The sequence below is a fragment of the Protopterus annectens genome, chromosome 10.part0 (assembly GCF_019279795.1).
Source record: "Protopterus annectens isolate FY-2018-M chromosome 10.part0, PAN1.0, whole genome shotgun sequence".
In the NCBI taxonomy this organism is placed as follows: Eukaryota; Metazoa; Chordata; order Ceratodontiformes; family Protopteridae; genus Protopterus; species Protopterus annectens.
This window is the reverse complement of record NC_056744.1, coordinates 1,082,320,935-1,082,339,956: the sequence shown is the minus strand read 5'-3', so window position 1 is coordinate 1,082,339,956 and position 19,022 is coordinate 1,082,320,935. Positions and strand designations below refer to the sequence as shown.

The 19,022-nt window shown below is 42.3% G+C and overlaps 1 protein-coding gene across 1 annotated transcript in view; it reads left to right on the top strand.

Moving 5' to 3' along the window:
* STIL (STIL centriolar assembly protein) overlaps positions 1-19,022 on the top strand; it is a 1,728,658-nt gene that overhangs the window by 1,238,119 nt on the left and 471,517 nt on the right. Inside the window, exon 13 of the mRNA XM_044085829.1 lies at positions 6,108-6,276. Coding sequence (XP_043941764.1) covers positions 6,108-6,276 — 169 coding nt within the window. The remainder of the gene's footprint in view (positions 1-6,107; positions 6,277-19,022) is intronic.

Genomic DNA, 19,022 nt, shown 5'->3' with positions numbered 1-19,022 from the left:
GGCAAGGCCATTTCAAAGCAAACCATTTTTAAATGGATAGCACACTGCATCCATTTCTGCTACAAACACCATGGGAAACCTACCCCACAGAGGATCAGAACACATTCCACTAGGGCTACATCAACCTCTACAACATTTCTCAGGGAGTCCCTACCAGGGACATCCTGGAAGCTGCAACCTTGGAGCTCTGTACACACTTTCACCAAGCATTACCACTTGCCTATCTTTTCTAAATCCAGAGCTGGATTTGCCGCAGCCGTCTTACAGGGCTTGATTGCCAGCCCTAATGCTTCTTAACTACCTCCACCCATACTCAGCTTTGGGAATCAACCCAAATGTGATGACTGCAACAGTGAAACACGAAGAACATAGTACAGTTGTGTACACTACCATAAATGTAGATGTTTGAGTGTATTCACTGTTACAGTCCTGGTTACCCTCCCTCCAGCTCCCTGACTTCTCTTTACTTCTACCTATCTTTTTTGCTTGGCGTATCTTATATCATTGGTATTTGCTTTTTGCTGGCAGTGTTCCATGCCATGTAATTGCTTCCTATTTTGGGAGCTCCTGACATCTGGGGCAAGAAAAACTGATGTAATGGCATGGGCTGCATGTTTTATACCCCTGACAACCTGACGTCATGGAAGAAACGACAGCGTCCGATGCAGAAATACCAAGACTCTGGTAATCAGGCCAGCTGAGGGCTACCTGCAGGCAGATAACCCAAAAGTGATGACTGCAGCAGTGAATACACTTGAACATCTACATTTATGGTAAGTGTACACAACTGTACTTTGTCTACTATGAGATAATCACTTAACTAGGTGCATCTAAATCATCTGCATGGTAACTCTACTGTAAAGGATGTGTATATTAAACATTGAAGGGATTATTGCTGGAATAGACTTTGAAATGTTCTGCACACCTATGAAATTTCACGTGATGAAGATGACGATGGTGTAGTCATAAAGATGAAAATGAAGATGATAAAGCTGACCGTTCCATTGGCAGTGAATATGTTGAAGAGGTGATGAATATGAAGAGCAGATAGCAGTGCTGATGGCAAGGTCTGCTTTGATGCCAGTAACAGTATTGACAAAGATGATTTTTTTATATTAACAATAAAAATGATGCAGTAAAGAAGATGATGGTCTGATGTTGATGAAGTGCTGGCATTGCAGGTTAAGATGTGATGAAGACTGCAGTGAAGATGACAGATATACTGCTGATGATGCAGTGAAGACGGCGAAGATGAAGTTGAGACAATGATGATGACATTGGTGAGGAGGCAATGAAGATTTGATGACGATACAATGACTGTTCAGTAAAAAATAACTGAAGATGATGCATCATTTTCATCTCCATCATCGCTGCATCATCAACATCATCTTCCTAGTCATTATATAATCATGATTTTCATTGCCTCTTAATTAATACCCATTTGTTAACAAGGTAAGCCCAGTTGGTACAGTCCCTTTTCAGGGGCAACCCAGGAGCATTGCCTCATTAAGCGACTTGCTCAAGGCTACACAATAGCAAAATGTGGGCTGTGGTAATTGAACCCTGTACCCAAGAACTACATCTTACCAGAGGTTAAGTTGATGCATCATCATAGCATAATTGCACATTCATCAGCACTGCATATTTATCATTGTCTTCACTGGCTCTTCACTGATGTGAAGATGCAGTGATGAATGGCTGAATAAAATGGCAGATAAATTATCTTTGTCATTTACATTACATTACATCATTAGCATCATTGCTGTATTCATCAACATAATCCTCGCATCTTTACAATGTTCATCGCATCTTGATCATCAATATCTGCTTCATTTTCATTACCTTCTCATAATATAAATTGCATCTTTATTTACAATGCTATTACATCATCACTGTCATCTTGATTGGTAGGTTCATAGGTACTTGCTAGCCTGTTGATCTGTGAAGATCTTATGAAGCTTAGCCTTACATTCCCATGGTAGGTTTTTAGTTCCTATATTTTGTGTATGAATAACCTAGAGGCAGGCAGAAAAAGGATATGTTTGACTGCTTGTTTGGGACCAGTTTTCCTTTTTGATAGTGAGTTCTTGTGGGGATTCCATAGATATTGTGTGTGGTACTTGTCACTGAAAAGTTTTATCTCCTAATTTTCTTTCAGGAGTTAAGGCCGACTCTTCCAGGTTCCATTAACCACTTTCCAGGCTTCATTTTCAGCTGGTTCTCTGTCCCAGTGGGGATTTCCTTATTATTATTTTTTTCTGAGTAAAAGTGCACTGTTTGTGCAGTACAGTGCTGTGAAGGTGTGACGTTGTGAGGTATTGCCAGCTGTACCAGGAGAAGTGTCACAGTGCATGTGTGGCATATGCCAGCGTGACTGGCTGAAGTTTTATAAATAGTCTTGTTTCATTTGACTGTTACATTGATTTGTACAGCTACTTGTATTAAAATGTATTTGTAAAAGTTGCTTATGTTAAAAATGCACCAGAATCTTAACAGAGTTCTGAATGTGTATTGTGCCAGAGTCAGGTGACTAGATGTGATGTCATTCTATAACAAGCTGAAGGGTGGAACTCTGGCAGCAGCAGTTTGTTTTTGTTTTTCTTCGGAATATGATATAAAAGGTCTGTGTCAATTATCACAGTTCAGTTGTTGAGTCATTTCAGTTGGTGTGTAGTATCTCATCTTGGCTTGTGGAATTGAGGATTTCAGCATTACATCTTACCTTGGGATACTAAGCAAGTTAACTAGGGGCAATTTCTCTTTAGTTCAGTTAGGAAAAATGCAGTGAGATTAGTTTAGTATTTTTTCTGTATTTGTGGGAGTCTGTCCAACTGTGTTTTTTTTTATTGCCTGTGACTGAAAACTCTGTTTACTGTAACTAAATATTAAGTATTTTCTGTCCTGTATTTTATTATCCATTATTAAATATGTTTATACCTTTTCATTGTGGCTGGTCTTTTAGAAAATCCTTTTAATTAACATCTTGAGAGTACTTGTGCTTATTTGTGTGACACTTGTGGCCACTCTCATAAGCATTACTGCTTCGGTCACACTCTGCCATTTATATCACTATTAATTTGGCACGGTATAATTGATTAACATTTGCAAGAGCCTTAGTTGGTGACAGCAATCTACCTTGTAGTCTGGAGAGAGGAGACACAGCTCGTGAATCTGTGTCAGCCTTTCCCAGGTGTGTGTGGTGTGGAAAAAAAAATGGCAGGGCTAGCCACCCATCGATGTAAACCTTGACTCTCTAGGTGATTGTTACTGGAAAAGTGACACCCCAACCCCATTTGCAAAAATGGAAAAAAGGGCTGTGGATGGATGGATCTTTCTTAACTTGCTGCTCCACTTATGTTGCCAGTCTAGAAGTATACTTTTTGGCAGCCAGCAATTTGCCTGACAAAGTTTGACAAATTGTATAATGTTCCTCAGACCCACAAATTTATTCTAACTTCAGGCCAGACCATAGAGTACTTTCTTTGTCTAAATCAGCTTCTGCTGAAATTCTTTCGGTAGCTAGTCTTAAATATACTGACAAACTAAGGAAAAGCCTTTGATAGGTTTCATAAGAAAATGTATACTATTACCACTCTTTCAGAATTATAATGTTCACATGTTTAAATATTTGCTGGCTTTATGATAATGTAAAGGAATTAGTTACTGACCTGCCTTTGTCAGAAGCTGAACCATTTGGAATGCTGTACTGTTGTATTCCAGACAACAAAGCATTCTGTAGAATGCTTATGATACTACTGGTGCTGTTTCCAGAGCAGTGACACTCTCTGTGATTAGAGCTTAATTCTGGCTTCATTCCAAAAATTTACCAGAGGATGTCAAATCTCAAATACTGAATGTTTCCTTGGAAAGAGGTATTTAGCTCATCCTCTACAGAGGTACTTAAAAGATTTGATGAGAGGACAAGTTATTTCAGGGGAGTTACCCAGATTTTTTTAACCTTCCTGTTCAAGGTACAGCAGAAACTATTGTTCCAGTTCAGATTCTTCCTTCAGGAAACAGAGTGAGTTTTCTCAACAAGATACAGGCAAACAATTTCCGCTGTGGCAGGAACGTTCTAAAAAAGAAAGGAGGGGTCTTCCTAGGACAATTTACAAAAAAAAAAAAGGCCCAGAGTATTGAGTCTAAGTCTTCACTTTCCTTTCTGATGCCAGCTAACTTCAGACATGGCTGTTGAGAATCATTCTGAAAGGTTACAGGTGGCAGTAGGATTCCCTTTCCCTTTTTCGGGGGTTTCCCCTCACATCTACCAAATCGGTCTTCTCTGTTACCTCCAATCTCCGAGCAGAAGCTGCTGTTGGCGCTTAGTCCATTCCTCCAGATCAAACAGGGAAAGTGTTTTATTCCAGAATCTTCCTGGTGCCAAGAAAGAAGAAACCTGTTAACCTGTACTAGATCTTTCTTTTCTAAACCCTCATGTCAAAATTCAAAATGCTCTCTACTCATACTGTTACTCCACATTTCTACCTGTCATTTACATTGTAACTTTGTATTTAAGGTTACTTATCACATTACCAGTCCATGAGAAATTCCTTAACTTTTTGTGTTTTTCTGTGTCTGGTGTGTGTGTTCAGTTTTTCGCTTTTCCCTTTGGCTTTGAGTGTTTATAAAGTGCCCAGCTTCAGCATTCATATTTTTTCATATTTGAATGACTGATTTTTTGCAGATTCTTTCAGAGATTGTCATGAGTATTAAACCTTTTTCTCAGCATAGGATTTCAGGTGAACAAAGAGAAATCCTCTCTCATTCCAGTCCACAGAATAATGTATCCAATGTTGTCTTTTCCATCTTGCTCGACCTGTGAGTTATCGCAGCCGACTCTGATCCGGGATTGGCCATTTCCAAAATCAGTCCCCTAGCTACTCCACCTCTACTCATAATAACGTGATGTATCCAGAAGTACCTCAGAACTCGTTTGCCGCCTTCCAGGATAGTATTTTTATCTCAATCTCCAGTGGGGTGTATCCTTTTTGTGTGCCTTAGTGCCATTCTCTATATCAAAAGAATGACTAAACCACACCAGAAAAAAAGTAAACCAAAACCAGCACTTATAAATCGGCTAAACTTTCGAAGTAATAGTAGATATAGTTAAGTGCTTTATTTGTTCTGTTAAAGCTCTGATAAATAAAGGGACAAAAGTACTTAACCATATTTACTAGCCACTGTTCATTCATTCAAGAGTTTAGTTGATTTATAGTGTTGTCTGTTTATTTGTTACAGTGTAGTTGATTTACAGCATTCTGTACATGACTTTTTTCCTCTACCTAGTTTTTTTCATGTGTTGAAGTTCTCTAATAGGTAGGGTTTTAGGTAGTGTAAGTTTAGCTTTAGTTACTGTGTTCTGATAGTGCTTGCAGGTTTTGCCAGCCTTCTGTATACAGTTTTTTTCTATAGTTTGTTTTCTAGTAATAGTGTTAAAAACTTTTTGTAGAGTTTACTTAAAGAAGAACCACAACCACAGTCTGAAAAAAAAACATGTTTATTTCATCATGTCTTGATGTTTTCTACATTTTAACACCACTTTTGGACTCTACACTTTTTTTAAAATATTTTTAAATGTAATTTCAGAGTCTGCCCACATGGAATCTGACATCTTGAGTTTTTAGTCTGCCTGTAGGTATTCTACGTTGCAGTGTTTGGCTTTAAAATATTACATCATAGCCACCTAAGCTGCTTCCAGTGCATTAACTTTACATGTGTTTTCTTTTAGTCAGTCAGGTTTAATTACCATTTCTTGCTTTTCAGTGACCTACGGTAAGTAAGGAGACAAAGAGCCTTACAACTGATCTGCCTAGATAATACAGTCTTCTGTGGATGCCCAGTGGACCAACAGGTTTAAAAAAAATCTAATTCTCATTATGATAGTGGATGGCATTTGAACAAACTACAGTATAACACACAAAAATTATTAAAAAAACGCACATTGTAGAGCTGTTAGAACTGCAGAAAGCATCCAAATATAATTAAACTTTTTGTTTCCAGTTTCTGTGAACAAGTTCCTTATAATAAATGTCTTCTGTAACTTCATGCTTCAAAGAGTAGAGAGACCATACTGCAACAGATATAAACCATTCTTTGTTCTGTTACAGATCCAGAGACTACTGGAAGCTCAGGCACTTGCTTCTTGTTCCACCAAAGATTCTTGTTCTCATGTTATACCACCGCAATCTGAGAAACAAGTAGAGTTTGTTGCCACGGAAACACAAACTGCAGCAGGTGTTCAGATGAGAAAAAGTGTAAGCATCGCTGTTAGTACAGGTATGTTGAATTCCACGATGTCTCATTTTTTTTTTAAATATAGTTTCAACAAGATGAGTGTAAATTTGTATCCATATGCATTTAAGGAAAACAGTTCTAAGAACTCCATCCTTATCTAAAAGTCTGATGCTACTTCTGATTTGTTTTTTTGAATGCAGGTACATATTTTTGTTATATTGCAACAAACTGTATGCTGGCTAAATCTGGTTTTAAGACATGCATCAAGTATTACACAAGAAATGTTAGACGCTGAATCTTCAATGAAAATGGGTAGCAGTCATCTTTAAACTGAGACAGTACAATTAAAATTAATCGTATTCACCACCATAAAAGCTCCACCTCCTTGAGTTTAGGCAATAAGTAGATACATCTTTAGCCATTGAAAGGGATTACAGAAACCAGATTCTTATAATAGATTAAAACAGATCATTTGGAATATACATCACCACTACCCTTGTTCTTGGATGACTACCTGTTATATTATGGTTACATAGAAGAAGACTGTCAAAGCACTTGTGCTTAGTTTTTCAATAATAACATGTTTAAAGAAAGTTGCTTTTGCCAGACTCTCACTAAAAATAGATCTGTAGATCTGGTTTTCCCACTTGGGTGGTTGAGTTGGCATTTTGTGTGTTGGGAACATTACAGCAGAGTCTTAGGAAAGGTTCTAATCCATTATAATTGGAAGGGTAAAGGGTTAGTGGTCCAAAACCACAAAGTGACTGTAAAAATAAAATATGACAAGACCAGTGACAAAACAGACAAACTATACAAAAATAATGAAATTTGTCAGCAGAAACACAGTTCAGCTCTTTGGCGCCTCAACTAAACAGCCTTCTAGGCGTTGAAAAGCATAAAAAAACACACCATTAAATAGGCACACCAGTTAATATCAATAAAATAATTATCCAATAGAAGCATTAAATTACAAGAGGGCTTTCCTAGTGCATGCCTTATTCAAGCCCTTAGATGTCAATGTGTTATACTAAAAATAGTTTCTTTGAATAACAATTTATTCTTCAACACAGAAGCGCCCTCTACATAGATTTGTTCTAGTATACATGTTCTAGTATACATCTTCTTCCCATAATCCTCTACTGGGAGAGTTTTTTTCTATCCAGTATGTTAAGTTTTCAGTAACTTTGTTTTCTTCTGTAGTGCTGTTAAGTAGAAATTTATAGTTTCGAAAGTTAATAGTGGTAATATTAGTAACTGTTAACTAGTTTGATAAATAGCGTTTTGTTTATATATATATGTATATATATATATGTATATACATATATATATATATATATATATATATATATATATATATATATATATAGTAATATTTTGAACATATATACATTGCTGTGTTTTTGTGGTTTGAATATTTTTTAGCGGATAATGGCTGAGTCATGAGGTGTAAAAAAAAATGTTTTGAGTGTAGGCACAACCTTTCCCTCTCAAGATTCTAACACTTTGTGTATTATCTGGGTGCTGCCCATTTGAACAATGCTCATATCTGCTCTGAGCTACAACAGAATGGCATTAAATATACTGATCCCAAGGATATTGCCGATATCCTGGCAGATTGATTTAGTGCCAACTTCACTCCCCTCTCACCCCCTAAAGGGCCCATCTCAATACCAAAAGATTGCCAAATTCCGATAATCACAGCCACACAAGTAGAAACAGCACTCTCCAAAACTAAGAATACAGCATCCATAGGACCAGATGACATCCCAGGCTGTGTACTAAATGAACTGTTGTACCCACTGAGTGGCGCACAGCTACAGTTATCCTGCTCCACAAGGGAGGATCCACCTTGGATCCCAGGAACTACCGTCCCATCAGTCTGACATGCCTGATCTTCAAGGGCATGGAACGCATTATCATGGAACTTATAAACAAAAACATTGGCAACCTTCAGACACTGGCCCCACCCAGTTTGGGTTTGTGAAGGGCCGATTTTGTCTCCTGAATCTGATTGACTACTTTGAATCGGTCTCCAGAGCTGTGGACGAGGTTAAGGAGGTCCACACAGCCTATCTGGACCTCGCCAAGGCCTTCGACACCATCCCCCCACTCTGGAATCATAGATAAACTTACTAAGCTGGGCATAAATCCCTACGTCACTCGATGGGTTGCCAACTGGCTTACTGACAGAACCCAGACTGTAAAAGTAGCCAACTCCAAATCCAGCTCCAGATAAGTGACAAGTGGAGTACCTCAGGGTTCAGTCCTGGGACCACTCTTGTTTGGCATCTACTTCTCTGAAGTACAGGCCAACAGTAAGGGACTCTGGCTAACAAAGTTTGCAGATGACTGCAAACTGGGAGCCATTATTGAATCCCCAAATGATGTGGATATTCTACAAAAGGGCCTTACAGAAACAGATGCCTGGTGCCAGAGCCATGGGCTCAAGCTTAATGCCAAGAAATGTATAGTCATCCCCTTTGGAAAAAAAACATGTACCCATGAACTACCACATAGGTGGCAGGGCACTAAACATCGAAAGTGTGATGAGAGACTTAGGGACACAAGTGGACAGTGGTCTCACTTTCGATAACCACATCGCCACAACAGTCATGAAATCCTTCTACGTGGCACACCTCATCACTAAGGGCTTTTCATCCAGAAGAAAGGAGGTCATTGTCCCACTGTACTCATGCCTCATTAGACCCACTATAGAGTATAATGTCCCATTTGGTATGTACCTCACAAGACATCTGCAACAGCTGGAAAGGCCACAGAAATACCTCACTAAAAGAATCACAGGCCTAAAGCAGATGTCATATGCTGACCGTCTAAAAAAAAACTCCAGCTATACTCTGTGGCATATCGTCTACTCAGAGGCGATCTCTGCTTAACATACAAGGCCACGTCAAACCCTGAGCTGTTGGACAATGCTCCACTTAAAGAAATCCCAATCCCTCAGAGCCACATGCTCCAGGGATCTAAACCTTATTATCACAATGAACAAAACATGCTGGAGGGATAGGTTCCTGACCCAGAGACTCCCCATACTCTGGAATACACTGCCTATACATATCAAGCAGAGCACCTCATTGGCCCTCTTCAAAAGGAACCTTGATGAATTCGATAGGAGATAGGAAATTCACCCCCGGGGATCATGTCAGTCACCCTGCTAGACAGGGGCCCAGAGAAGTAAATATTGTGGGAAAAAATTTCCAGGGAATTGTTATGGCTAGGCTTGCATAGGCCTTATGACCGATAGCCTAGTACCAACCTATGAATGCAGAATGCCAGTTGTACTCTTTAGTGCTAGGACACTGCAAGCTCAATGTGACAAATTGATGGTGAGAGGTCTCCTCCACCCACAGACAGGGACTTTGTTGTCTGGGCCTTCATCTACCTCCCGTACAAAGAATCGGGACAGGACTACGTCTTCTTAAAAGGCTCCAGAAAAATACTGAGAAAAATTGACAAAAAGAAAAGGATAGGTCTACTCCTTTTACCATCAAACATTCCTCAGATCCAACAGCATCGGTCAGACCCCTAATTAAAGTTAATTGGAGGTTGGAATCAACAGCATCTCGGTCCCCTCCAACCACTGCTCGGCCCCATTTTTTTCACCAGAACTGCATTCTTTGATCCTGCAAGAATGCAGATATACCTTAGTCAGTGGCCTCCTGTACTTGATCATCTCGGAGCTTAACAGAGAATGATATCAACAGAATGATGAGAAAACTCTTGAGGATGCTGATCCCATTTTGGGTTCTGTCAGTACCATTTCCTGGGAATGTATCAGCCATTGGCCACTCTACACCTCCACTTCTTTCGCCTGTTGCAGTCCATCCTCAGGTTCTGACAGTTTTGTATCTGACTCATCATGAAGCATCTCGAAGCCAAGTCAATCTACTTCGACATCCAACAGCTTCCCTATCCGTCTCGACTCTGATACCTTTGGATTTTGAACCTTTGATGTCTGGTTCAGAGGGGGTGGATCGACCCAGAGAGACTCCGAGCTGTCTCTTCACCTCTGTGCATTGGCACTAGACAGCTCAGTTCTGAGGTCAGCTTCTGGGCCGGGGCTCGACAGGGCTGAGGGTTCTCTGTCCAGTTTGGATCCTGGGAGATCATCGTAACTTTGACCTTTGAGGGTTTTAAAAGGGTTTTGGGGTTTCCCAAAGAGATGGCACTTTCTTCTAATTTGGTTCCACCCAAGTTCCCATCTAGATCCTGCAATGTCCTCTTCTCTTCATCCTGCCAGCCAGGGATAGTCAAGACCATAGGCTTCAGAAACAACTTGCTACATAGACTCCCAGTCTGATTCTGAATTATCTGTTGTCCTAACAGAGTCAGTTCACACGAAACAGTTGTGCAAGCAAAAGCTTGTGGACTCTCATCTCCAGAGTGTTTCACAGAGGATACAGACTTGAATGAATGCAAGAGTTCATCCAGATCCCCCTCGGAGATGCCACCATATCACTTTTGGTGAAATCCTTGAACTCCTGAAACAGAAGTGGGATGGTCTACTAAAGATCCCTCACCAAACGAGTCTGTGTTTTTGGAAGCCTTTGGTTCCAACTCAACATCATCCCGAGTGGTACCACCTGTTGACCCATTTTTTGACCTCATGGGGCAATGAGCTCGGAAGGACCCAGATGTGGTGGAGCCCATACCCAAGAAACCAGATAGGATTTTAGCAACTCTGAAGTACAAGAAGCATGGGGCTAAAATTCCACCTGCAGATGCCATGGTTGTAGCAGTGGCCACCAAAAAGGAATTGTTGGAAGAGAGAGTCTAGTACCTTGGACAGGTTCGGGAAACATACTTGCTCATCAATGACCTTTGCCGTCAGGATATTGAATTTATTTAGCTTATGTCATCAGATTTCAGAGGGACTTGACCAAGGAAATTTCTAAGTTGCTTTCTGGAGTTTTGCCAGAGGATGTCCAAGAGACTATGAACACCCAGCTTTCTACTCTGCAGTCATCTTCTAAAGTAGCCTTGCATCTCATTCCTAATGCAGCAGATGACTCAGCCTGAGTGGCAGGTACAGGGCTTACTGTGAGACAACATACCTGGATGTGTCTTTGTGATTTCTTGGATGGCTTCAAGATGTCCTTGGTCAACCTTAATTAAAAATTGATTTTAAAGCTAGGATTTTGGATTTTAACGAACTACCATGAGACCATATAGTACTCTGAAGCAAAAATGCAGTTTTCCCTGTCCATTTAAAAGTTGTTTAAAGTAACTGAAAATCATTTTTTTCTGTGGAAAGATGCGTTTAAAACAATTTGTTAATTCCAAAAAGTAAAATAAAGTGCTTTTTACTGTGCTTGTCTGTGAAGAAAGTGACTTTAAAGTCTTTCAATTTTTACCAGCATTTTCTGCTCATTTTTCCCGGGAAAGAAACATCATTTTTGGCTTAACCGTGAAATGGACTACTAGTTCCAAGGTCAGTCCTTTATCCAGTTACAAAAAGGAAAAAAAAAAAAACGCCTTTGCCCCCATGACAGGTTAGCAACTTGCTGCAGATGGGTGATTTTGCTGTGGCCATTAGTTGCTCCTCAGACCACTTCTCTCTCACCCTGGATTCCTGTGATGTAACACCTTCAGCCACTATGAACTCTGGGATAGCCACATCATCTGCAGCTGTTGGGTCTCTTTATCTCTTTAGTGGGAAAGAGAGCACCACTCATTGGTCGTGGGAGAGGGAACAGGGAAGTCTTCTGTATTTTCTCAGAATTTTGTGCCCATCCTTGGGGAAGCTGTTGCTGCCATTAACAACACTGCTGGCCCCATTTTTCCTGTCAAAAAGAAGCTGAAAACTAAGCATGTATCTGTGATGCTCCTGCACTGGCCCAGTAGTCAAGGAGCCTCAATCCTCACTACTAGCATCAGTGAGGGACGTGCATGTTGGGAGGATGACAAGTACACACACAGTAAAGTACAATTTCCTTGAAGAGCACACAGAGATCACAGTCAGTCTGGAGCTGGTTTCTCCCTCTCTCTCCAAATCCCCAATAAGACTCCCCACTAGCACAGCTATAGGATTAAGATCTCAGCCGAGTGGTCATGCCAAAACCTCCAGCACCCTCTCTGTCCAACCAGTGCTTCATGTTCCTGCCCAAGTAGCTGACACACACACACACTTTGAGATTTAATCCATATACAAACACACAGACACTCCTGGGAAAGGCTAGCACAGGTTCACTAGCTATGCCCCCTTCTGCCCAGACTATATGGTAGTACCAGCTGCTACCAACCACTCCTATCAGCTACTAATAAGGCCCTTACAAAGGGTGACCAATTCTACTGTCTGATGTTACTATTATCTGAATGGTAAGCGTGTCCAAGACTTGAAGGCTATTTAGCAGCGGCCTGTAAAGTGTTACCAAATACATGCAAGTACTCTAAGAGCTTAAATATCTCTAAACAAAACCAGCCACGATTAAAAGGTTTAAATATATTTAATAATAAATAATAAATGCACAAGACAATACTCATTAACTCAACACAGTGACAACAGAGTTCAGAATCACATGAAGTACTTTTAAAACAACATTGCAGGACAGTCTCACATAAATACAGAAAACATCTAGACTGATATTACTATTTTCCTATCTATCTCTAAGAGAGCTGCTATGATCCAAGTCTTACAGAACAAGGCAAGTGCTGGTGAGATGTTTACAGGTCCACAGACATACAAAATGTACAGACTTTTTCACTTCTTAAATTAATAATACACATCACTTCTGGGTTAGCTAGATGACATCCCAATTTGACACCTGTCTCTAATTCCCAGGCTAAACAGATACCAACAGAATTTAACATGTCTCTATGAAAAATAATTATCTCTCAGAAGCTGACACTTACCTCATAGAAGGTTGCCTGAAACTGGAAGTCGTGAAACAATTAACACTTTTACATTTTAAACCCGGTAATTATTTCTGTCTTAAGACAATAGAAAGAAACTCTAGCTGTCGACATTTTGTCTTCCAGCTTTGGTAAACAGTCGTAAAGCTCTCTACTTATTTTCTCATAGTTTGCAAGTTACTCTGTAGGTTCCAGTTTCTACTATGAAAACCTACATTTGCACAGGCATACAGTCCATATATATTTCTGCTCTTTTCCAGCAGGTGCACTGTGGTTACATTTTTTAAGCTCAGCACATAACCTGCAGGTTTACATACATTTGTAGACAAGCCTATGGATCATATTAATATTTACAAAATTCTAGCTAGGAGGGCTGGCAGCCTTCACAGTATGTACTCCTCACATTTCCTTGGACGGGAGTAGTTTACCAGGTTTGGTTCAGGGTTTAATTCAGGCTATTAATCCTTCTCATAAGGTAGTTTCTAGTAAAAGTGTGAGAGATGCCTCTTTTCATTAAGAAATTCAAGATTCTAAATCTGGACAGGAAGATGAGGGGAAAGATGCAAGGTTTTCTCTTCAGATTTCTGATTTAGACCTGGAGGAGAGCTCAATTTCCGATTCCTCCTGTGGGGGTGAAATATCTATATTTGAAGCAGTTTCCAGAATAAGACAATGTTTTCAGTGGGAGAGCAAAAGGAAGGACTTTCTAGAACCTTCACACAGCCAACTTTGGAGGATGTATACGTCACCGACTGCAATTTTCCTGACAAGCGAGCAAGCTGTGCCTAAAAAGGTAAAATGTGCAAGTTCCTCAATCTTTTCAGTTTGTATATACTCTTCTCAAACCTGACCCAGCAGCTGTAATTTTAGTTAATCCTACTGCTGCCAAACATTTAATTCCAGTCCAACTCTTCCTGATAAAGATGGGAAGATTAAGTATGGGAAAAATTGTTTACTTCTGCAACTTTGATTTTCAGAATTTTGAATTATCAGAATTTTGAATCATCATGTTTATGTGTTGAAGTTTATTCTGACAAATTGTGAAAGTGTGAGGAATATTTTTCTGTAATTTCTTCTTATAAGGAAAAATCTGCTTTAAGTAATGTTTCTTCGGTTGCCCAAGTTACTACTCATTATTTGCAGTGTGTGTGTGAGACTCATTTAATGATACTTCAAGGCTATGGCTACCAGTACTGTTTTTGAGGAGGTTTGCCTGGCTGCATTCTCAGAAGCTCACAGATGATAAAAACGAGATTTTAAATCCTCCTTTGAGTAGAGATTTGCTGGTTCTTTTGCTGCAGAGGTAATCAAAAAGTGTGATGAAGGGGGTAAGTTGATACAGGGAATCTCCAAGATTTTTTCAGCTCCTCTTTTCCAAATTTTCTGAGGGATTCTTTAACCCTTCATCCATTTTTTGGTTTAAAAAAAAGGCAAAATAAGCAGTCTTGACAAAATGCTGTTAAAACACATGAAAACACAAGAAGAAATGGCAAGGGGATTCCAAAATTAATTCAGGACCCCCCCCAAAAAAAATCTCGTCTCTCTCATTGTGTTAGTCCCTTTCCCTTCCAGAAAGTCTGAATCTGCACTTTTCTCTTTGGCAACAGACCATTTCAGACAAATGGGTTCTGAAGACAATTCATCAAGGTTACAGATGGCAGTGAGAAGAAATTCCTCATCCACCAAGCCAGAGTCTTATTTCCACCTGTCCTCCTTCACATGCTGTCCCAGTGAGTGATAGAACCAGATGATGTTATGTAGTCCAATCTCGCCTACATTCTTACTCGTGGGTTCGGAGCCGAATGTCTGCTCCGACTCGGCCATACTTTAGCTCGAAGTCTTTCTATTGGCTGGGCTAAGATGGTATCCCATGCTGCACTGCTCTCTATCCCCAGATCTCGTTTGCCGCTGGTGTATCTCTGACGTGGTCTCTCTCTTGGCTGTGGCTAAGTACCTTTTCTTTATAGCAGAGAAGTTTTTTTGCAAAAAAAAAAAAAAAGCTATTTTCATAGCTATTTGTGTGTGTTTCTTGAACTGTGTTATCATTTTTCTTATAGCGTGTGCTTGTGGTATCCCACTAGCAGTTTCAGTTAGAGGGCCTAGTCTGTCCCCTTGCTTTCCTTGTGTGCTTTTTCCCTTGGGCTAAAAACCGTTTAAATTAGAGGGATTAGTCCTCCCCCTTGTACTTGTGTCTAGGACCGTTTTAGTTAGAGGTCTTTGTGATGTACTGTTTGTTTGTCCTGTTCTCGTGCTTGTGGCTGTTTGACCGTTGGTCTAGTTTTTGAGTTAGTTACTCGGGGTTTGTGTGGTAACTATGTCTAAAGATACTAAGGAGCATAAGCCCTCGGGCTTTAAGAAGTGCACCAAGTGTAGTTACAAGATGTCCATCACTGATGGACACTGTGTGTACTGTGTGGGAGCGATTCACCTCCAGGAATCGTGGAGTTTTTGTCATGCTTTTAGCCCGTGTGTTCTTCAGGAAAGGAAGAACAAATTGATTTTGAAGGGACTTCTGAAACCCTCCTTCGAGCAGGGTTTGAAGAGTGCTTCCAGCTTTGTCTTCTCCATCAAAAGCAAAATCTTCCAAGGCTAAAAAGCGATCCCCGGCTCCATCAGTATCATCGGAGCCGCCAGAGAAAATGGCAAAGTCTTCAATGACATCCTCTGCTCCATTGTCCTCGGGGCCACAGGAAGTGTCAGTGGTTATGGAACCTTCTTCAGCTCCAATTTTCTTGGAGCCTGTTCGGAGCCGGTCGCCTAGCATTAGGCCGGTATCTCCTCCTCGCAGGTCTCCTTCAGAGAGGAGGTCTCTATCACCTTCCCAATCCTCCAGGACCTTATCGGATATGGACGTCAATAGAGTGGTGCAGAGACTTCTTCAGTCACCGGTACTGGCAAAGTTGTTTTCGGCTCCGACCCAGTCCCACTACCTACATCGATACTTCCTCCTCCAAGAGCATCTCAGCTTTCGGAGCCGGAGTGCTCGGCTCTGTGTGATGTCCCTAGGTTGGTTCCGACCACCCCTCCTGGCTTATCGGTTCGAACTTCAGCTCCAATCCAGTCTGCCCCATCCACGGGGTTCTCAGGACTCAGGATTCCTCGGTCGGACCTGAGGGAGAGGCTTCGGGACATCTCTCTGCTCCTAGTCTCCCTCTCGGTGCTTCGGCACGGGGAAGCCTGACTCCTGTCTCTTCTTCGGAGGCTGGTCAATCTTCGGACCCGGGAGGACCAGCTTTTGAGGCCATGCAGAGTGCTCTAGCCAGGTCGTTAGCGGCATCATATGGCTCTGTCATTCTGTCCCCTACAGCACCGGTTCAGGTCTCTGATCGCCCTCTATCTCTTGACAGCGGAGCCCCAAGGCTTCAGGGTACCCCCATGAGTGGTCCCCATATTTCTGAGGGCCCCTCAGAGTTTTTCCCTGAGGAGCCACCCAGAAAGAGAACGTGCAAGAGGAAGTACATAGATTCCCAAGATGAGTCTCTCACGTCAGACACCGACCTCGAGGAATCGTTGGGGTTCCCTAAGTCATCCTCTGAGGATGTTTCTTTCTCTGACATCCTAGAGATTTTGAAGCAAAGAGGTGACTGGCCATCCAAAGCCCCCTCCGAAGAGGAGTCTGTGTTCCTGAAGGCCTTTGGTGCTCAGCCCTCCGCCTCCTGGGTGTCTCCACCCTTCGAGCTTCTGGATCTGGTTTGTCGAAGGGTGTAGGAAACCCCTGACTCTGTGGAACCAGTCCCCAAGAGACCCAATAAATTTTTGTCTGCCCCTCCTGATAAGGAATTTCCATCCAAGGGAGTCCCTGTGGATGCCATGGTGGTGGCAGTGGCACCCAAGAAGGAATTAGCTGAGACTTCTTCCACCATCCATCCCCCTAACAAGGAGTCTAGGACTATGGACCAGTACGGGAAGAGTACATTTTCTTCAGCGGCCTTTAGTTTGCGGTCACTGACTTACTTATCACACTTTACACGGCTCCAGAGAGATCTCCTAAAGGAGCTTGGAGATACTCTAACGGGTAATGTTTCTGAGGCGGTGGCTCAGAAGGTCAACGCTCAGATGTTCAGATGTCTACCCTCAGTTCTATTGCAAACTCCTCCATGAGGCTGATCTCTCACTCAGCCGAGGGAGTGAGTAGGGCAACAAGTTCAGGAGTCGCTCTTAGGAGACATGCCTGGATGCGCCTTTGTCATTTCGCGGAGGCCTTCAAGTCTACATTGACAGACGCCCTGTTTGATGGTTCCTCTTTGTTCGGAACCAAGATGAAAGACACTCTCACTAGGTGCGAGCAAGAGGGAAAAACTCTGTCTGCTGTAGGAGTCCGTTTTTCCCTTCCCTCTAGGCCTTATCCCAAGGCCCAGAGAGGTGGAAAGATGTGGTTCAAGAAATCAGAGGTTTTTTCCCGATGCACAAGGCGAGCCCCCCTCCAGAGGCAGGGGAGGGGGTGGTTATTCAGGTAGACACTGTCCTAGGGGCAGAAGAGGCCCTCCCAACTCGGGGGACTGCTATTCCTTTCGTGGTTCTCCCTACCGCCACTCCTGATGGGAGGCCTGACTGTGCATTTCCGGAGCCAGTCGGGGGTCGAATCTCACTATACCCGGAGGCCTGGCAAGATATCACCCAGGACCCATGAGTTCTACGAATAATTTCCGGAGGATATGTCATTCCCTTCTCGTCAACTTCCCCTCCAATCAAGAAAATCCTGGATGTTCCACCCAGTCAAAGGGATTCCGCAGCTTCAGAAGTTTCGAAGCTGATAGAAAAAGGAGCCATCCAACATGTCCCCCTCAGACCAGATCGGATTAGGGACTTACTCCAGATTCTTTTTGGTGCAGAAAAGGATGGGACCTGAGACCCATTTTGGATCTCAGCCGATTGAACACCTATGTGCAAAAGTCCAAATTCCGAATGGTCACATTGCAATCTATTCTCCCATTGTTGGGAAAAGAAGTGTGGATATGCTCCATCGACCTCAAGGATGCTTACAACCACATAAAGATGGACAGGGCATCCAGAAGTTACCTACGCTTCCGGCTGGGAGCCAGTCACTTTCAGTTTTGAACCCTGCCCTTTGGTCTCACCACAGCCCCCAGGGTGTTTAGCAGATGCATAGCAGTGGTGACTGCTCACCTGAGACGTCAGGGATTCCTAGTGTTTCCATACCTGGATGACTGGCTCCTTACTGCCACCACCAGGCATCTGCTACTTCAGACCAGAGACGCTACTATCAACCTATGTCAACAGTTGGGCATCACCTTGAACTGGGAAAAGTCTGCCTTGCTGCCCTCGCAGCATGTCACATTTATAGGCGCAGAATCAGACACCGTCCTCATGCGGGCGTTTCTGCCACAGGAAAGAATCGGAGTCCTACAACAACAGGTTTACGCCTTGCTCCCTCTGAGAAGAGTGAAGGCAAGATTGGTCCTCCAATTATTGGGGACGATGGCTGCTACGATTATGTTAGTCCCCCTGGCAAGGTTACATATGAGGCTCCTTCAGTGGCTACTCTTCGCCCAGTGATCTCTTCAACGTCTTCCACTTTCTTACCCTAGTCTACTCACAGACAGGTGCAAACAGGATCTCAGTTGGTGGCTTCACACTGACAACCTCAATGTGGGAAAGCCCTTCGTTCCTTCGCCTCCAGTTGCCAAGGTGACCACGGATGCCTCTCAGATGGGGTGGGGGGGCGTTATCTAGGCAGGGCAGTCCAAGGCACGTGGCAAGAGCACGAGATGCATCTGCATATCAATGTCCTGGAGATGAGAGCAGTGCTACTAGCGTTGCAAGCACTTCAGAGCTTTCTTCCTCTCGGGACTATTGCAATCCACTCAGACAATATGTCGGTGGTATGGTATCTGAACAAACAGGGAGGAACCAAGTCGTACCCCCTTTGCAGAGAGGCCATGTGAGTGTGGCAGTGG